The sequence below is a fragment of the Penicillium psychrofluorescens genome, assembly GCF_964197705.1.
Source record: "Penicillium psychrofluorescens genome assembly, chromosome: 3".
In the NCBI taxonomy this organism is placed as follows: Eukaryota; Fungi; Ascomycota; class Eurotiomycetes; order Eurotiales; family Aspergillaceae; genus Penicillium; species Penicillium psychrofluorescens.
The window spans coordinates 3,645,844-3,665,308 of record NC_133441.1 but is presented as its reverse complement, the minus strand read 5'-3'; the positions used below and the strand labels follow the sequence as shown (position 1 = coordinate 3,665,308).

The following is a 19,465-nucleotide window of genomic DNA, read 5'->3' as shown; positions in this document are numbered from 1 at the left end:
GTGGATTACGACGGTGCATCTTCTATCACTCTTGTCAGGATTTATATGCATATATATATTCTACAATAATGGTGCACATAAGTGCATGATGCGTGGCAGAAGCGCATCGAAGATCCAACGAGATGCAAAATGATGGCCACAGACAGATGCAAATCCTAAAGGTAGCCAGATGGTTGATCGCGTGCGACGGAAACTAGATGCGGGCGCATAGGACAGGCAACACTGTCCTTATCACCGGCGTCCGCAAAGTGATCTTGTCCTTGGTACCTATACCAGATCTTCAACCGTTTCGGCAACAACGGCGCTGGATCATAGAACCCGAGCAATTTGAACTATGAATCAAATTAGTCTCTAAACCAAGAACTCCCATTTGCGACTTACCTTGATGGTATCTTGGGAAATGATCAGCTGGCCCCGTTCTACCAGTCCAGCCACCGGTACCGTCACGTCGATGACCCTGGGCTCGGCGAATCCGTTCTTGGGTTTCTTATTTGTCGGAGGAACGTAACCGTACTCGGCTTTCGTGATAACCAACCCATCTTGCGCCTGCTCCCGAGCCTGCCTTTTCTGCACTTGATCGAGAATGAGCTCGATGGCCTGCCGACTCTCCTCTCGCTTCTTGGGAATGAGTTTCTTCAGCTCATTGTGCCGGCGAGCTGCCGCCTGCCGACGCCTCTTCCTATCGCGCGGGCGAATATAGCCAAATTCGATGGCACAGTATGCCAGCCAGGGGAAGACGGTAGCCAGCACTGCGGCGTCCTGACTTGCTTCTTGTACAGGACATAGGGTGATGGGGATTGTGATGCGTTGGCCAAGCCGTCTCCAAGATATGTTCATCACAATACCGCGTTCCGCAATGCCGATTCCGAGTCCCATTCGCGTAAACTTGCCGATCCGTCGAACGCCCATAACATTCCATGCAAGAGAAAGGCCGAGGTCGACGGCACCGGTGACTTCCAGTCGCACCGCGCGGGGCTGATCTGTGTTTGGGATGGGATAATAGCCCTCCGAGCTCCACTCCGCTCTGACAGGATCATCGGCCGGTTTGCCTGAAAACAAGTTTCGCGAATAGGTCAGAGACAGAGCACCGCCTCCGGGAGAAGCTTGGATCACAGCCTGCCAGGACTCTGCAGCACGATCTAGCTCATCCTGCTTTCTCGAAAGTTCATGCAGCTCCTCGTCCTGTTCTTCCTCGTCATCTGCGGCGCTTGCTGTCTGCCTGCTAGGCTTTGAAAAGGAAATTAGTCCGATTTGCAAGCTGTCCGTTTCACTAGTGCCTCTGATTATAGAGTCGAAGCTCAGGTTGACGAAAGGAAGGCGCATAATGGCCTCTGGCCAGGTTAACATGCCACTAGACCAGGTGCAGAAGGCAACCTTCGTTTCAGCAACCTGTTTAGTAGCATGTACCTGAAGAGAAGGCGGCGTTTCCAATAACGACCGTGTGAATGTACTCGTCACGTTAACATTGAAGGGATTGATGCCCGGTATTGGCTGAAAGGCTCTCTGCACACTGGTCTGAAAGGTTGGCACAGGAAGTAGGAGAGCAGTCGCTGAAACCGTAGAGCCATTAAGAACGGAGAAGGGGCGTCTACCCCATATTCCTGTGGTGCTTGTGAAAGACTGGCTGGCGGAGGCACCAACTACAAGGTCTTTAGCCACAAGGGCCAGCGGCAGCGGAACCTAGAGATCAGTCAGTGTCTATTCAATCTGCTGAGCGCATCAATACTTACTACCCGTTCTTCCTCAGAGTCATCTTCATGAGTGAGTGTGAATTTTTGAGTAGGACATTTAAGCATGCCCGAAATGCCGGTCTGTATTGTCACATTTAGGGGCTCGGCCTCCTCTTCCTCTTTGCTTCCAGCAGCCGAATCTTCATCCTCAGACTGCTCTTCCTGGGGACTCCAGAGTTTGGATATAGGAATCGGTGCCTTGAAGTGGTAGTTCAGGCCATAGGCAGAGAGCCGGGGCGAAGGTAGGTGGAATGTCACATCATTGTCCTCTGCATTCACACTTATTGTGTTGGATGCATTGACCCCCAAGGTAATGTGACCCTAGCGATTCAAACACAAGTCAGCACTGCATCAAAGATGCCACGGCAAGACACATACCCGACTCAGAACCATGCTATCCACAGCCTTCCTTTCCCGCGCCTTCATCGTCTTTAAGAACCAGCGTCGAAATTGGTCCGCCGACATAGTCTTGACCCCGACCTCCTGGTGTTGCGCCTCTCCTCCGATCCCCATGGCACCACCACGGGCCCATTCCTGTCGTACACCCTCTGCACCCAGCAGATCATAGACTTCGCGCTTCTTGGGGTCGATGAGGGTCGTGTAGGCATCTTGGATCCGGGTGAAGTGGTGCTCAGCGGCTTCGCGCAGGTGCGGAGGCTGTTTGTCCGGATGGAAACTGAGCGTTAGGTTGCGGTAGGCTGAGCGAATGTCGGCGTCGGTCGGGCGAGGTGTGCGCGATAGGCCTAGCAAGGCGTAGTAGTCGACCTCCTCGGAATACTCCGCATCCAAGCTATAATCAGCATCGAGCCCATCGTCCTCTGAGGCTCCAAACTCCTCAGGCCTAGGGATAAAAGGAGACGACATGGGAGCTAGCTAGACATGGTGGTTAGTTGTGGGGATAATCGCCGGTCGGTGTGATGACTTCCGGCCGGAGCTGGAGAAACTTGTCTCTGTTTTGTGGGGCCCGATCGGCGTCTACTACAATACGGCGGAGACAGTGTGACAGGTAGTTTATGAAGTGATGGCTCTAGCTATAATAGAATAAATGGGTTCAGATTGAAATGGTACTAAATCGGATAACTGAGATGCACTACATAATTCCTGCCTAGTGTCTTTTTTTCTTCACCTGACTTCGCCCTCTTTCTCTGCAGAGCCTCACGGACCGCAACTCAACTCCGCCTCACCACCATCTTCTAGTCACCCCTCCTCCTAACCATGGCTGATCCGTGGAAAGGAACCAAACCGCCTGTCTACCGTATTGACCTGTCTCTACCTCCCGCTGAACGATATGTCGAGGTTTCACGTCTCTACCGTGAGAAGATGCGATCCCTGACCGGCATGTTCGATGAATTGATTACAGGAATTTCTCCCCGGATACCGGTGAACCTGGTCCATTTCCTGGCCCGTCTCTTTCTACGCAAGTTATACACAGCTGAGGAGACAGCCGAAATCCAAGGCATCAGCCACGAGACGGGTATTCATCTCTACCTCCTAATCTGCCTCAACGTCGTGCTCGATCTACTCATGGGCTGCACGAGTGGAGGTGTACGATGCAAAAAGGCGACTGGCCAGACGCATATGCTGCACTTCCGCACCCTGGACTGGGGAATGGATCCTCTGAGAGAACTGATCGTGCAGTTGGAGTTCATCAGAGGGGACGAGCCACAGAAAGTGATTGCAACCAGCATTACGTATGTGGGCTTTGTGGGTGTCTTGACGGGGGTGAAGCAAGATCTTAGCGTCTCCCTCAACTTCCGACCAGTGCATGATCCAAGCCGCAATCTGTCTTTCTATCTCAACCACCTCTTCGTCCTGCTGGGACTTCGTCAGTCTATCTCGTCCCTTCTTCGACAGTGCATTATGCCTGCCTCGTCCAAGAAACCCTCTTTCATGTCTGCAATTCGCCAGTGGTGCTCTGGACGCTCTCCGTCTCACGAATTGAAAGATCCCACTCTTAAGGATATCATCGCTCAAGTCCCAAGCCTCCCAACGACAGCAGCCTACCTAATATTCTGCGACGGCAAAACGACAGTGATCATGGAGAAGGACCACCGCGACGCTTTTGTGCGCACATCTGAATCGTTCATCGTCACAACCAATCACGACCAACAGCCCGGCTCTAAGCCAACAGAGGCCGTCGCAGAAGAGAAGAGGCAACACGCCGGACTCGGTCTCATTTCCGCTGACATCCCCTCAATGACCGAACTAATCGAGGAGAGCAGCGAACGTCTCGGCTGCATGCAGAAAAGGTGGGATGCCAAAGTCCAAAAGGAAAAGTCCAGGCGTTCGTGGCAAGCCGAGCTCGAACAGCCCGAACAGCCCGAACAGCCCGAACAGATCGAACCACCAGGCTCTACCCGTTCATCTCTGCGATTGAGGAAGAAGAAAAAAGAAGAGGCAGGGAAGACGAAGAGACAGGAAACCTCTGAGGATCTGGGTGTGTCTATTACAGCATCCGAGGCATTGAAGTGGCTGAATAAATTCCCCATCTTGAACGAATGCACCCATTATGCGGCTCTTATAATGCCTTCAGAGGGAAGGATTGCTTGGGCGAGGTGGTACTCGCCTGAAGATGTTGGCTAATGCTTAAATGGCCTGGATCGTACATACACATTCTATTCATGTACAGACTTTATAGGAGAATGAAATACAGAGCAGTTCAAATAAATCTGCTAATCTTTGACCAAGTATCTGATGTCTCTGTACTCTTCTACGCGTTTCTGTCTTGTTGATGCTCAGCCTAACCCCAAGTCCAAGTTTCTTTGGAGAACACGCCGTTTGGGGCCTCAAATCAAGAAGAAAGTGATCAAATAGAAAACTCATTTTTGGGCTCTATAGATATACACAAAAGCACAGAGCACTCAACAGGTCCGGAAAAGAAAGGGCACGCAGAAAATAATATACAACGGAAGTAAGACAAAGTCAACCATGCAGAGCCCACCTGTTGTGCAAATGCTCTGTAAAACAATAAAGGAAGACCACCTTCATCATCAACATCATAAAAAGACAATAAAGAATTGAAAGGAGTTGAGAAGGGAAAAGCCCCAGAGCAGACCCACTCCAACGCTTGTACGAGTAAATGCAAAAGATGCATAACTGAAAATCGAGTGCAAAGCAGGACTGCAAAGAATGAAATGGTTGGGACCCCTCGATGTATTAATTATGAAACATTGCCACGCTGAATTTTGAAAAAGTCGGTCGAGCAAGAATATGGACCTCACTGGTCCTTAATCCAAATAATGCTGCCAGGAGGAAAAGCGATACCATCGCCCCGCATGGCATTCAAAAGGTATTCTCGAGGCATGACTCCCAAAAAGAGATCTTCACTGTGCGAGCCAGGAAATTGCGACGGAAGTGTGCCGGCGTGAACCTTGGCTTCAAGCGACGGCCCGTCTAGAGCAAATCCGAGCGTCTCTTCCAAACGAACTCGGTCATTCAAGCAATCTGCCATTGCCGCTGTACGTCTCTGCAAAGAGGACACCAGCTGCAGAGAGCTGTCCCAATACCTGCTGAGCTTTTTGAGTGCACCGAGGGCACCTCGAATCAAGGTCACACAGTCTGACAGCTCGGATGTCAGACCCGCAGTACTGAGAACATCCACAGCCATGAGGATGATATACCCCAGAAACGGATTTAGGAAAATCACACCCGGTGACATAGTGTCTGCATTGGAGCGAGTGGACTCAATTTCGTCGGCATATTGACCAAAAGAGTGGGCGATCTTCAAGATTTCCACAGCATGGAATCGAGCGCGGTGAATGTACTGGTCTAGAACTTCGGCCCGGAGGCTTTGATACCGGACATGTCGATACAACTTCATCAAAGTGCTATGATAGAGCATGTGGATCGAGATGAATGTATCCGCCTGCTTTGTACGGATACTTTGCTCGAGGTTGGTAACGGAAAATACCAGATGTTCGGGCAGTCGAGCAGTCCAATCGCTTGTCTGTCGATAGATGGACTCGTGGAATTCTTCCGCCAATCGACCGTACGCTTCGGATGGAATATGTGGTAGTCGGAAGACATGGAGTGAAACATCACCCCAGTAAGCCAGTATCTCGATCAGGATTGCCATAGCGCTCAGCGCAGACCGGTTGTCTTCTGTTGCAGAAAGAGGTTGGTTCAGGACGGTCTGGAAATAAGGTGCTGTAGCGTATTGCTGCGTTTCATAGACTTCCTCTTGGCAAGGCAGTCGCAGGAGAGCCGATTCGGAAGACATCGAGGTGGAAGATGCTGAATAGAGACTCGAAAAGCGCTTTTTATCTTGTTAGTTTTCCCACGAATATTCCTGTGTGGGAAAGATCCGTAAAACTCACATCCAACATAAATGCTGCCCAGAACGTCCGACGACGGCATTCGATCAATGCTTGCGGGTGCAGGCCATACTCACAAGGGTGGCTTTGGTCCAAAACAACGCCACCAGACTCCACATTATATCGAAGCCCATATACCGCTCGCCCTGCTGCCCCGATGGAATCCCAGCATCCAACCAAGGAACCGGTGGCGTAGTACCAGAGACTCATAATGAGATGACTCTGGGCAAGCTGCAATGAGAGGTTGTGTTGATTTTGACTAATGGCAAAACGTGCGATCCGGGAATAACGTCTCAACGAGACCGCGTTGTTAGCACGCTCCGAGAATACAGAGCCCAAGGCCATCATTGAATATAGTAGCATCTTGTCCTCAGCGGACTTGGTGTGGCAGGACCTTAGCCATAACATGAACCGGGTATGAGGAAAAATGTGGTACAACCCATTGTTGATATGAGAGAAGTAGCAGTCGACGTAATGCGTAGTGACCTCGGGGTCCGTGTCATATGGGTCTAAGTTCCATGATTTCACAAGCGGGTCATCGGGGTTAGCATCATTGAGCTCACGAAGAACATCGGAGTATTCAGGTAGACGATCCGGTTCAGCGGACTCTGGTTGGCGTGTAGGTGTATCCCCAGAGATGGATGAGGATGGCGGGATTCTGTGCATTCGAGAGCGATACGCTCGGTCTGCATCGGCCATAGTCTCGTAGGGTGGTTCTCCCATAGTAGGCCCTTCGGACATTGGCGAATTTCCACTGGTTCCCGCAACGGAAGTAGAACTGTTGGACGCTCGAACAATATTGTACATGGATGGAGAAACATCCGAACCGGTATGACCAACAGGAGAGAACCCTTCTTTGCTGGATGGTCCTGATTGGGATCCTTTCAATGAGCCTCGGCTCCCACGCGGGCTGTAACAATGTCAGCGGTCATGTTAATGGCTTGAGCCAGAGCCAGAGACAAATCCATGATTCATCCTCCCAATGAAACACTTACGCACTCTCGAACCTGCATTCCCGTCCGGACTTTTGACACTGATCGCATTTTGGAAGGTTTGGCTGGCACTTGATTTTCTTCTCGCGACAGGTCAAGCATGCCTGTGCCAGCCGTTTTCTGGGTCTTCCGGCTTTGGTGACCCCCCAGTTCGCGTTCACTGGAATTCCGTCGACAGCCTTAGGGCAATGGGATCCATCCGCATATACATAGCAAATTCCTTCTCCTTCGATATACCGCTCATCAACGACATGGGGTCGCACGGAACGTCTATGGTGTCGAGTTGATGTCTCTGGCGATGACATTTCACTCGCTGCCTTTTCGTAAAATGTCGTTCCCTGCACCGGCAGCTGTGAATGCTGAAATGACGGGACAGAAGAATCACTCCGGGTTACTGCGTGATGCTTCATCTCTCCAGGGCTTTGCATAGTGACTCGGGTCAATCGTGGGAGATTGCCGATATGTGACTGTGAGAGAGTTTCTGAGAAGCCTTCCAGCGGAGATATGTGGGACGATAAGCTAGGTTCATGTTGCCGAAACGGGTGTGTGTGATCTCGACGCTCAAGTGCAGGTGCGGGTACTCCGAATGGTTGTGAATGATACGACTGAGGCGAGCTGGAGTCAGCTGTAGGGGTCAACAGCTGCCTGACGGAAGGAAGTTGCTCGGTCTGAGGGCGCTGCGATCTGGTATCTGCCGATTCGGAGCTCTCGGCTGCTTGACCTTGTCGCATGTACTGGTCTGATCCAAACTGTAGATTCCGTGGAGGGGGAAGCTGGTATGGGTTATTCCCATGGGCTGCTAAATTAGCTGGATGCTCCGGTTGTTGCTCCGAGGGTGAAACGTCTCCGGCGGGTAACATACGACCGAAGGGTCCGACATGGTAGTTTGACATGGCCGGCTTATTAGACAATGGAAAACCGTTCCCACTTAAGCTAGCAAGTTGCATAACAGTATAAAACAGTCACCTGGCGATTCTCTGTTTCCAAAGCTCTTCGTGTTCACAAGCGGATCCAAAACGCCGTTGGTATGCCGCCTTTTTGATTGACCTAGTCTTTCTTCAATGGCCTCTGATCCTAGATAGTGGACCTAAGGAAGGAAAATAGAATATTTAGCAAAGGATCGAATGCCACCATGTCTCTGAGATTGTGTGCGCTGAGACATACCGATTTGGCAGGCTTTCGTCTCTAAAGACGCAGCGTAGATTAATTCCAGCGTCCAGTTGAATCAACTGAAGGCCAAGATTTCCAGGCAGTGAAATTGGATGTCTTATTCAAATCCCCGTCGAGTATTTGAATAGAAGAAGACAAGTCGCACTGCGACTAGCAAACCCCACACTCGTCGTCTGCATCCAATAGCTCGAGTTTTTGCCCCAAAGGCACGGTCCGTGGGTTGCGTCGTATCTTGTCGAGCAGAAATGAAGATGGAAATGGAAAATGGCAATTAGAAGGCCATCATTCTCTCGCAAATGGCCCTAATAGTCACGGTCCTTGCTGCATACTATCCATACCAGGGTGACTGCGGGATTTCAGTGATTTGCATAAGCATGGAGCGATAGCTTCACAACAAATTGGAGCCAGCGCTTGCAACCATCAAGCAACCCCAGAAAGCGCAGACGGACTCCGCGCCGGCGTACTAAGGATATGCCGCGCTGAAAATTCACACCGGCGGAAATGAAGACAGGCGTACGAGTGAGCGGCAAAAGTAAAAGACCTTCAACAAGAAGCTGAATCGCCCAAATAAATTTCGGCGAGCGGGGTGAAGCCGCTTCTGATTTTGTAGAAATGCACGTTAACGCCTGAACAAGTGAACGAAGAAACCTATTCCGCCATAGACGAAGCTGACGGGGTTGAAAATGAGAGCCGAAATGATCAATTCGGTGCCGAAACTGTGGCACGCAGCTTGATTGTACAAGGTGAAATATCCTGGTTGGAACCTTTGTCGGCCACTGACTGGTGAAACGCGCCGTTAAAACAGTAGCTAGAAATAGCGCCTCGGTGTCAAATGTCAGAGACAAAGAAGAGGAATGATTTGCTGCAAGGCTGTCGAGACGTTTGTGGACAGTTTAAACCAGGGCTTCTCTTCCCCCTGTGAAGTACTAGTGGGCGAAAATATTCCCTCGAATGGTAAAGCAAAGAAATAAGATTAAAAAGTGATAATCAAGAAGGGAAGAAGAATGGAAGAAAAATCAGAATTAAAAGAAGAACCAAAAAACCTTCGACAGGGAAGAAGAGGAGAGAGGAAGAGGAGGGAGGGGGGTCGAGATCGCAGTGAAGCTTCAGGAAACGGCCAAGCATGTATTCTTGGGTACAGACAGGTACATGCGATTAGATTACGGGAATCAGAATACTCGTGCTTACTATGGCTATGACTTAAGACTCTTTACTCATGACAACTGCGATCGACGAGTGGAATCGATCTATACTTTTCTTGGACTCCCCGTCAGCACATCGCTGCTCCACGAGTCCCGCGAGTCTCAAGGGCCAGTGAAAATAAATTAATTAAAAAAAATAATTAAAAAAAAAAAAAAAAAAAAAACCGCAGGCAGGGACAAGGGAAGCATCTTTTGCCCATTCACCGTATCGCTGTGCTGCTGCAGGCGGCTCCAACGACATCCACTTACTTGTCCCCGACGCCACGGTGGGATGCGGAAGAGGCCGATGAGGTTAAAACAGTACATCCGAGAAGCACAAGGCTCCGTGAGGTTATAGTGCTACTGTATAGGACAGATCACACAGGAGAGTGGATCCAATTGCGCAGTCTGTGACTGTTGAAGATATCGGCATTCCGAGGCCCGGCACCAAGACATGGATTGGCACTCCATTACGGATTACACATACCGGTAGCTCCTGGTGGAGGGGGGTGTAAGACTCCCTTGGTAGAATCCGCTCTCTCGCGGCAATTGAATTGGATTGCCGTGTATGATTAAATGTGGGGAGAAAATTGTCTGGAGCCCCGGTGGTCCTTTTGCTAATGCATCGCTGTACCGTCGGGGCACGGGGTGGGTGGGCTAGTACGAGGCAAAAACGTTGTTGGTTCATGCGCCTTATTCCTACTCCTTATTCCTACTTGCTCGTTGGTTCTGCATCCTTATATTAAATCACGAATTCTCAGCCGGGATCAAGGATATATGGGTTCCTGGGCATGTCCCACCAGCAATGCCTCGCTTTTACTGGCTTAGTCGGGTATTCCAAAGGTCAAGTACCCACCATGTGTTATAGGGATAGGGCGGTCGCATGTCAGGGAAAATATTCCAACCGGCATGTACCGTTCCAAAGTCCGGCGCGAACCGGGTTACACAATCTCGAGATCTCGGATTTACACATTGAGTAAGTATTATGGATCCCACCGTCGGGGTGAAGCGCGTCTCCGCTGAAGAAAAACGCCAGTGGAGGAGCAGACCAAACCTTCGACGGGGCGGAGCGTAGAGCTTGTTTTGGATTCGGAATCATGGCCGCGAGTATCTTCGCCGGTGGGTCCTCCAGGCGGAGCTACGCGAATAGTTTGCGAGCGTCCAGTTACCTAGTTGGGTAAAACCTCCTGGGTCCGGCGTTGGGGCCGCAGGGCTTATCGCTCGTCGGGATACCTAGGATCGACCATGTTTCACTCTGCTAGGACCCTCGGTTCTGGTGTCTTCGGGCGGCTCCAGACTTCAAATTCCGAATAGCTGTCTCAATGGAGAATCTAAGCCGAGACTGGGGTTCATGCTGAACATGGCGAATGGGATACAAACCCTCCCTCTTCCTATCCCCCCCCTACTTCCGGCTAGAATGCTTGAGAGCTCGGCAACGGAAATAGTTCTTCCAGCCGTTGCAGGAGCTGAAAAGGTTCCTTTTTGCTTTTCCTCACAAAGTACTGTACAGCACATCGATCCTCTGCGCAGGGGAACCCTTGTCTTGAGCGTCAGGGCCGTGCCCAATGGCCGGCGCCTATTGCACTCCACCACGCCCACTTCCCTTTTCCTCTCAACGGCGATGCGCTCCAGAGTCGAACCTTTGGTCTCAAAGTATGGCGATCTGATCTGCAAGCCGTCATCGTTTAGGATCGTCCTTTTGCTCAGCCCCTGTGCGCGTTGTCTCTTCTCGGTTACGCTCCAACCTTAACGGGAGACAAATTTTGCGCCCAGAAACAACTACCAGATTGTTTGCATATCTACTAGTAGCTCAGATCATTTATCCTGAGTCTCGCTTGCCTCGGAATCCGATCTTGTTGCGCATGTGGTATTTGCATCCGACACACGCATCGTTAGGGCACGAGCACGCCATTGGCCCAAGCCACCGCAAATCCCCATCCTCTCCGAATTCCGACGAGTGTTGTACAATATAGGGGAAGCAAGAGTAGTACCTGTCCCCGTAGCCTAGAGGGTTTGCCGGGGTATTACTATCAGAAACAGAATTGTTGAGGCCGTTTGACGTTTGACGAATCCACGGGCAAGCAGCGCGACGCACATGTAACCCTTGCTCAGGCACCGTTGGCCTCGTTCCCGTAACTACAAGACTAGTTAGCGGCACCGATCCTGCTTTCGGGACGTGCGGCGCGATGTGGAGTAGCCGACCCAAAGAGCTCACCCGCACCGCCGCGAGTGGAGGCGATGGACTTCTATTGCCTGGTTCCTCGACGAGGCCGCGCAACAACTGTTGACGGGCGGACGCTCTTTCTACATCGGCTAGGGATGTTTTGCGGCGAGAGCTCCTTCTTTATGGAATAATAATTGACAACAACAGCGGCTTCCTCCATCCGCCCTCCTCCGTCCCTGGCCCCCTCAGACCAAGCCCTAGTTAATTGAGTGAGACATCTCCGAACAGCTTACGTGCTATAGCAAGCATTATCGCAGATCCCGGCGTTTCCTCAACGGGTTTGTCTTGCAAATTGAATCCGTCGATAATTATTTGTTGCTCGAGTCCCACCCCCCTCTCTTCACGATCGGTTGATCCTGCCGAGGAGCCACGCGCCCGGACTGATCTCGCCTGGCCACGTTGTCTTTTCCCTGATTCCCGTCCAGGATCGGGGAATTTTCTTGCTCCGATCCATTCCTCGGGCGCCCGCCCGTGCAGCGTCATCCTGGTGGCGTGGCTGGCCGCTGGGGATCTCGGCTATTTGGTGTACTATGTCTCTTCTCATCCATGTCGTCTCGTGATATAGGCTCGAAAGATATTTGATCGCCTACGGAGTAGTGGAGTGCTAGTTCTCTAGTCTGGTATCCACCAGCGCAGGCTCGATATTGTAATAGCGGAAAGTATCGAACCATATAGCTTCCGGGTTTCAAATGCTTCAAGGGAACCTAAAAAAGAAACCGGACGGATGTCGGGTCTCAATTCAGTTCAGACCAACACCCCCCCACCAACAAGGCCTGGCAGACACATACCCGAGACTATCAGACGCGGGTCCTGGGCGTGCGCTTGGCACCGGCAGCGCACGTCCTTTACGGGGCGATCTGGGTCCATTATTCGTGCATCTCGCTTGGAGACAAAGCTTTTCTTACTTCGGCTGCTGCCTGGGATGCGGACCCTTTGTACGTATGGCCAACGGGATCGTGGGACCCTGTCAGGACCAATGGCTCTCAAGGCATATCCAATGGCAATCAATAATTAGATTGGGGGTCCAACACAACCGAACAAGAAAAGCCGGAACCACATGTGAACCAAGAGTCCACCCCGGCTTGGCGGACCCTGAATTCCTTGTGGGTGTGTTTCATCTTGAGTAGGATTATTGTGCCTTGGATTTTTCTCTTTCTCTGTTTCACTGTCGTTCGCCTACGGCGTCCCTAGAGCTTCAGGTGTGACTTGGTACAGACAGTGCGAAAACTTTTTTGATCGTCCCTCTGGCAATTCAGAGTTTGCTCATTTGCCGACGATGTGATCTATAGTCTACAGGCACCAAAGTCTAAACTCCCGATCGAAATGCAACATCACTGTGCAACAACTATTGCAACCGAACCTCAAAACGTTCTGAAGAAGATTATACTTTCTCGCCTACAGTAGGCACCCGATAGTTCATGTATGCTGGGCCAGCTGGTATCAAGACTACACAGCGTTAGATATTTTTCATTGTAACTTCATTACGGTACTTACGCGAATACCGAAAGTCGAAGCTAGTCATGAACTCTGATCTTCGTCTGGACGGTCTATGTCATCGCAGTCCCCGCGGTGTAGGCATTGCCCGAGAGACGAGGTGAGCGCTTGGTGGCATATGTCAGTGCTATAATAAAATAATGCAAATATTTCCGAGGTGCAAATTCAGAGAGACAAGAGGTTAGGCCTTCTTTGTAGACAATCAATTGAGATCAATTGCTACGATACGAGGTCGATATCATACTTCTACGCTCATCGAAACTGATGGGTGGGTATGCAAAAAAAGACTTGGATTCATTTTATGCGTTGAGACTATTCATCAACCTTTTTCCAACCATTCAATTCAGCACGTCAAATCAAACCGAAGAAAAAAAGATTTACTCCTCATCCAGAGTCTTGAAGAAAGCCTTGCCAGCACGCTCGGGCTTGCCGGCATCGACACCAGTCTGGCCGAGCTTCTGCTTGGAGTAAGCAGCGGCGTAGGGGTTGAGACGGAGCATGACCTGCTTGTTGCGGAGCGGGTTCTTCTTCTGGACGTTGACACGCTTGGTGCGGGCCTCACCCTTGGGGGCGCGGACAACGGACTGGATTTCAGAGGAGTTGATGAGACGGGCCAGGTCGGCGTTGGCAACCAGGTTGGAGGGCAGGAGGTAGTCGCGCTTGAGGGCCGAGGCGTCGGTGGTGGTGCCGTAGACCTTGTCGAGGGCCTCGAAGGCGGAGGAGGTCCAGACGATGAAGCGGCCGAGGTGACCACCGGGGGCGAGCTGGAGGAGGTTGAGGGAAAAGACGGACGAGGTCTCAACACCGGGGATGTTGCGGAAGGCACGGACGAGGTCGGTGCCGTCGGTCTCGGGGTTGTAGACGACCAGGGGACCGCGGCGCTGGCGGAAGCGGCGGTTACGCAGCTTACCCTTACCGGCGCGCAGCTTGCGGGACTTCTGGACCTTGACGAGCTCAGAGCCAGCACCGACGGCCTGGAGCAGGGCAATGGCGGCCTTGGTCTTGTTGATGGCGGTGGCCTTGGAGTCCACGACGAGGGGAACCTCGGGGACGGTGGCGACGCGGTGACCGCGGGCGAACAGGAGGGCGGGGACGGAGGAGGCAGCCAGAGCAGAAGCAGTAGCGAAACGCTTCTGGTTGAGGTTGACCTTCTGGTGCCACTTGCGCCAGACCTTGGTGGGAGCGAACATACGACCGGAGCGGCACTGGTTACCGAAGGCAGCCTGACCGGCACGGTGAGTACCACCACCAGAGACACGGGGAATACGGGCGACAGCACGGCCTATGATCCACGAGTCAGTTCTGCTTCATCGAAGATTTTTCTTCGTCTCAAAACGTACCGGTACCCCAGGACTCAGCAGAGGTCTGTTCACCAGCCTTCTCGCTCACAGCGTAGGGCTGACGCTTGTTCTTGGCCATACCGGTGTGCACCTGCCTGTAGAGACTGTTAGTATTTCCTCAAATCTCGAATTGTAGATTGGCGAGCCATACTGGACAATATCCGGGCGGATGGGCGCGGAGAAGACAGAGGGCAGGGGGTGGCTGGCCCCGGAGGGCTTGCCCTCGGCGGTGGCGATCGAAACGGTCGGACGCGAGGCCATTGTTGGTGGGTGAAAGGTGGGTGGTTGTCGAAGGTGAGGTTAAAGATCGAACGGGATCAAACTTGGTGCATTTTCTTTCTTCGCTCTGTGGGCGTGCACGGGCCATGGATGGGCACCGCGCTAGTCCGTATTGGGGAGGTTAGGGCTAGGTTGTTGTATGGCACGTGACTTCTGTACGAACTGTAGTTAGGGCTGTTGGTTTTCTTTTCCTGTCTACATTTCAACCATTAGAGCCTCTGGCACTCTTTAGTTACAACCGTCTTCTACCAACTACTCCTATAATACACACCTCGATTGCACTGGCAGCAGCTAAGTTGAAGAAATGAAGTCATCCAGATTCGTGAGAAATCCTAGGCCCGCTAGCTCTCTTATCCTAAATGTACATGGAAACAGAAGAGGGAAATGGTGCACCGAAGAAAAGAATCAAGGTCCGTCTTTGACGAGCAGAAATGAAAGAAAATGATGGGGAAGAAAAGAAATCCCGATGAAGCAATGAATATCACGGTCCGACCAGCGGAGGCCGTAAGATATGAAGTCTCTACGCGTGGTACTCGAGAGTAGCAGCGCGCTTGTGGAAGCGCATTATCGAACGCGCCTTCTTGGTGGCCTTGATGGCCAGATCCGAGCTTTGACCCGCGGTGCACTCCGTGCCAGGCGCCACCGCCATAACGGCGGACCACTGGCCACTGGCACAGCGCTGAAAGGAGGTGCCGTCGATGCAGTTCCACTCGCCTTCGGGACTGCAAGAGCCACTCGTGCCCGAGCTGGAGCCCGAGCTCGACCCGGAACTGCCGCTGCCAGAAGATGGAGCTGGGGCAGGCTCTGCGGACGAGGAAGCAGGCTCGGGGGCAGTTGTGGTGCTGGGTTCGGGGGACGCTGCCGATGAGCTGGCCGGGGCAGGCTCTGCGGAGGGAGTGCTCGAAGGAGCGCCGGCGGCCGCAGACGAAGAGCCGGACGAGCCAGAGGAACCGGAAGAACCAGGGCTGGTATCAGAGCCGGAGACTGTGTCTCCAGAGCCAGCGAATGTCGGAGTACCGCTGCAGGCAGCCTCGCCCTTAGGCTGGAGGTTTTCCGGGGCGCCATCGTACGAGATCACGTCGCCGGGCTGAGGGAAGCGGATGTCGATGCCTTCCGTGGTGGTGCAGCCGTTGATGTTGGCGACGAACATGGGAGGGAAGCTGGTGGAGCGCTTCTCAACCACTTCGGTGTCGCGCTTTGAGGAGCCGCTGGTGACGGTGACGGGTGCGCAGTTCATGTACATCTCGCGGTTGCCGATACGGTTGAACCAGGTCCAGGCCAGCGTGTACTTGCCTGTCTCGATGCCCTCGGGGATGGCGAAGTCGAAGTGGTACGGATCGACCATGGTGGAGCCGCCAGAGAGGTTGCCGGTATCGTTGGCCGGGCATCCGCCTTCGAAGGACTTGATGACCTTCCACGAAGAGGTTTTGGTGGGGTGCAGGTCGGTGGTCAGACTGATTTGGCACGAGCCGCCGCCATGGGTGGCGCTGCCGATGAAGGCCAGCTTCTGGGACTCGCCGATGGGCATGATGTTCTGCGTGGTGACTTCCCAGGCATCGGAGCGCAGCTTGCAAGGGAAATCGCTGCCATCCGCCGCCAGCGGCGAGTTGTTGAGTGAATCCTTACTGTAGGGGACGGGGTTGCTCATGATCATATGAGCGTTGGTGGCCGACGCAGCCAGCATGGTCGCCAGAAGGCCAGACTTGACGAACATCATGATGAAGACAGAGATGATCGGACTTGTAGCAGAAAAGACAAACAATCCCGATTCGTGCCAGACGAAACGGAATCGATCAACAAGAGTTGGTTGGGAGCTGGGCAAGAGAGTGAATGCTTCCTGCGCCGGTCTGTTAGCCCAGGAAGAGAAGAGGAGCATGGATAATAGGAAACAAGATCAGAAAGGGGGCATGTAGATATAGGCCTAGGCATGAATGGGCCTTTATTGTATCGGGCTTGGAGGTGACGAAACAATGGGCGGACATTCACCACAAAGAGGCGCGCCATAGACATCATAGTAATACACCACCACAAGAAAAGACAATACCTTTGTTATTGACAGACAGACAAGGCTGGTTCAAAAAAGCCCTGCTAAGCGTTTCGGTGGCGTGGCGTGGGCGTCTACGCAGGCAACGACCACCAAGTCGAATCAGAAGAGAAAGGAACACAGGAACTGGCCTGTTCAAGAAGAGAAAAGAAGAAGAAGAAAGGAAAGAAGAACGGAATGCACCTGATGGGAGAAAGAAGGGGAGGGGAAAAAAAGGCATTGCCAGGGCTTTATATCTACATCCGACCTGTACACCCTCCCGTCGCAGCCCAAGACTCTCCTCCCCTCATCCTCAAACCCGAATGGAGCAGCCCGGCCCTGTCTGTGCATGCCAATCAATTAATTAGAGACGCATAAGCCGTTTTGCGGTATATCCACGTCTCCCGACGATCCCCACGCCGCCGTTCAGAGAGGGTGGGGGGTGGCCGATGTCATCAACTTCGAGAAAACCAACAAGACGGGCTGTTTCAACTCCTGACGAGAAAAAGCGTGGAGAGGGGTATCCAGTCTGGAGGGACAACCTCCTAAGTCCCAAGACCACCCCGTGTCACACCATGCGGCTGTCGTTCCAGACACGCTCTGCTCTTGGCCCGCCGACCGGCGGGATTGGCCGTGGAGGAGGGTTTTTAGCGCCCAGCCTGATCGTTGGCGGGTCGTGGGCGAATCAGTGCCTGCGGAGGTGCTGGATGAGACATGATTCTGGTCTGCTAGGAGGCGATCGATCTATGGCCCTGATTGGCATGTCCATGCAATGATGTGTCGCGGCTTTATGATTCTCCAGAAACAAGACTTGCACTGAAACAGGGTCTGGTCGGAGCTTCAGATCCACATTCCACGCAGGCATCATTACATAGATCCGATGGGATAGAATAGTTCTCGGGAATAATGAATATCTACAAGAGAAAAAAAAAAACAGATACACAAAGTCCCCCACTGTTCCACACCCGAGCCAAACTCAACCAGTTTGTCCGTCGGCCGGTTTCAGATAAACAATGACAAGACTCGCCAGATCCACGATTCACCCCGATCAGAAGATCATCGCTGCGAGGGCACTATGTACCTGCAATCTCGTGGCAGGGCTTGGCTTCTCGAAGTCGATCAGTTAGTTAATATTCTGACAGCTCTGACAAATAACACAGTATGGTTCGCGGCCTCAACACGAAACGACGGAGCTGGTCGATCTGCCCTCGAACCCTGCGCGCATCCTGCGGAGCCACGGGCAACCATGGTACTGGCATAGTTCGGGGTTGTCGTGAGATGAGACGGGAGGCGCAAACGCCTATTTTCTGCTCGTCTGATCACCACAATTCCAAATTGTCCAGGGCACAAGAGTTGCCAAGTCTGTCCTTCGCATGGGAATAACTGTTCCGACACAAGCGTCGACAGTGGATAGACCGGCGGAGATGAGCTGTCAAATGCCATGGCCCTCCAATCTGGAAGTACAGCGGAGTTGTTCGGCACCTTGGGAAATGGCGCATGATTGTGCGCGAATTTCGACAACAGTATCAAAGGGATGGCCCAGATCCGTCGTCCGTTGGGCGGGTCGCACGACCCTCGAGGCATAGCTGTACCGGATTCCGCATGTAGTTGTATTTTGTCGAATCCCTCTTGAGAATCCTCTCACTTCTTGCTCTTCTTCTTGCCCTTCTCGGCGCTTCCCGCTGGGGAATTGTCTCCCTTAGTGAAGCCCGCCTTAACCAGGGCATCACGACCAACATCGTTGATCAAGCGAAACCTCGCCGGTCCAAGATGAATCCCGCCATACCACCGCGTGACAACCACGACCACATTCCACACATCCATCAACTGCATGACATGAAGTAAACGGCCACCAGCAGCCGTCTCCCCGTCATCGTCATAGTCCTGGACGACGGTCTCCGATTCTCCATTCGGAGCACCAGCTTTCTTATGGCGGATGCGCCAAGCACTGATGTTGTGCGTTGCCGCAGCGACTTTTCGGTCTGTCGTGGTGAGATGATCTAGAAACGCCTGCGCCTGCTCTAGACTCTCGACGCGGGCGGCGCGACCCAAAAACACGGATTTCTTCTCTGTCACCACGTCGGAGAGGATCCAGGCTGGTGGGCTGTCGAGCCCGAATGTGTCTCGCAGGGACAGCGTGGCGAACGCTTCAGCAGGTATCGTCGCTGCTGATTCACCGGTTGTAGTAGTTTGAGCCGAAGATGGTTCATCTGCTGCTGCTGTAGCTGTAGCATCTCCCAGACTCTCATCTTTGTTTCCACCAATATTCAACTCCGGAAATGTCTCCACCGCCTCACTGATAACATCAAACAGACAGACTGCTCCAGACTGCCATGTCCGCTGCACAATATCCTCCAACACATCGACCGCGATCTTCCCCTCACCGCGCGCCGCGGTGGACGCCGTCCCCAGCACGACAGGCCGGGTCTCGGGGTAGGAAGCCAAGAAGCCAAGCAGGAACGAGAGATGCGGCTGGCTGGGGATCTGGAGCGTTACCGTTGCGGTGTATGTATGGTTGTCATTCGGGGATCCGGCATTTCCCAGGTCAAGAGTGTGGTTCGTTGCGGCGGCCGTCGCGGTGCGGCTCACGGTCACGGTGCGGCTCACGGTCACGGTGTCGGGCTCGTAGATGGCATTGATGGCTTCTATTTCTTCGGCGAGCTCCTGGTTCTGCAGGGCGTCGAGCTGTGACATGGTTCGGCCCTGCCGAGTGGGTGAG

At 52.7% G+C, this 19,465-nt stretch overlaps 6 protein-coding genes across 6 annotated transcripts; 1 reads left to right on the top strand and 5 right to left on the bottom strand.

The window, feature by feature from the left end:
• Positions 1–155: 155 nt before the first annotated feature.
• On the bottom strand, positions 156–2,594 carry PFLUO_LOCUS5506 (uncharacterized protein; the record flags this gene model as incomplete). Its single annotated transcript, XM_073782959.1, has 4 exons — positions 156–332; positions 382–1,680; positions 1,731–2,051; positions 2,109–2,594. The coding sequence occupies 4 exons, from the start codon at positions 2,592–2,594 to the stop codon at positions 156–158; spliced, it is 2,283 nt and encodes a 760-aa protein (XP_073639562.1).
• A 351-nt stretch (positions 2,595–2,945) lies between these two features.
• Positions 2,946–4,313, top strand: PFLUO_LOCUS5505 (uncharacterized protein; the record flags this gene model as incomplete). Its single annotated transcript, XM_073782958.1, has 1 exon — positions 2,946–4,313. The coding sequence occupies one exon, from the start codon at positions 2,946–2,948 to the stop codon at positions 4,311–4,313; it is 1,368 nt and encodes a 455-aa protein (XP_073639561.1).
• Positions 4,314–4,947: 634 nt separating this feature from the next.
• PFLUO_LOCUS5504 (uncharacterized protein) lies at positions 4,948–6,784 on the bottom strand (the record flags this gene model as incomplete). Its single annotated transcript, XM_073782957.1, has 2 exons — positions 4,948–5,985; positions 6,047–6,784. The coding sequence occupies 2 exons, from the start codon at positions 6,782–6,784 to the stop codon at positions 4,948–4,950; spliced, it is 1,776 nt and encodes a 591-aa protein (XP_073639560.1).
• A 6,697-nt stretch (positions 6,785–13,481) lies between these two features.
• Positions 13,482–14,705, bottom strand: PFLUO_LOCUS5503 (60S ribosomal protein L4B; the record flags this gene model as incomplete). Its single annotated transcript, XM_073782956.1, has 3 exons — positions 13,482–14,386; positions 14,445–14,539; positions 14,596–14,705. The coding sequence occupies 3 exons, from the start codon at positions 14,703–14,705 to the stop codon at positions 13,482–13,484; spliced, it is 1,110 nt and encodes a 369-aa protein (XP_073639559.1).
• A 538-nt stretch (positions 14,706–15,243) lies between these two features.
• PFLUO_LOCUS5502 (uncharacterized protein) lies at positions 15,244–16,440 on the bottom strand (the record flags this gene model as incomplete). Its single annotated transcript, XM_073782954.1, has 1 exon — positions 15,244–16,440. One exon carries the CDS (start codon positions 16,438–16,440, stop codon positions 15,244–15,246), a length of 1,197 nt encoding a protein of 398 aa, XP_073639558.1.
• A 1,947-nt stretch (positions 16,441–18,387) lies between these two features.
• On the bottom strand, positions 18,388–19,440 carry PFLUO_LOCUS5501 (uncharacterized protein; the record flags this gene model as incomplete). Its single annotated transcript, XM_073782953.1, has 1 exon — positions 18,388–19,440. The coding sequence occupies one exon, from the start codon at positions 19,438–19,440 to the stop codon at positions 18,388–18,390; it is 1,053 nt and encodes a 350-aa protein (XP_073639557.1).
• Between the last annotated feature and the right edge of the window lie 25 nt (positions 19,441–19,465).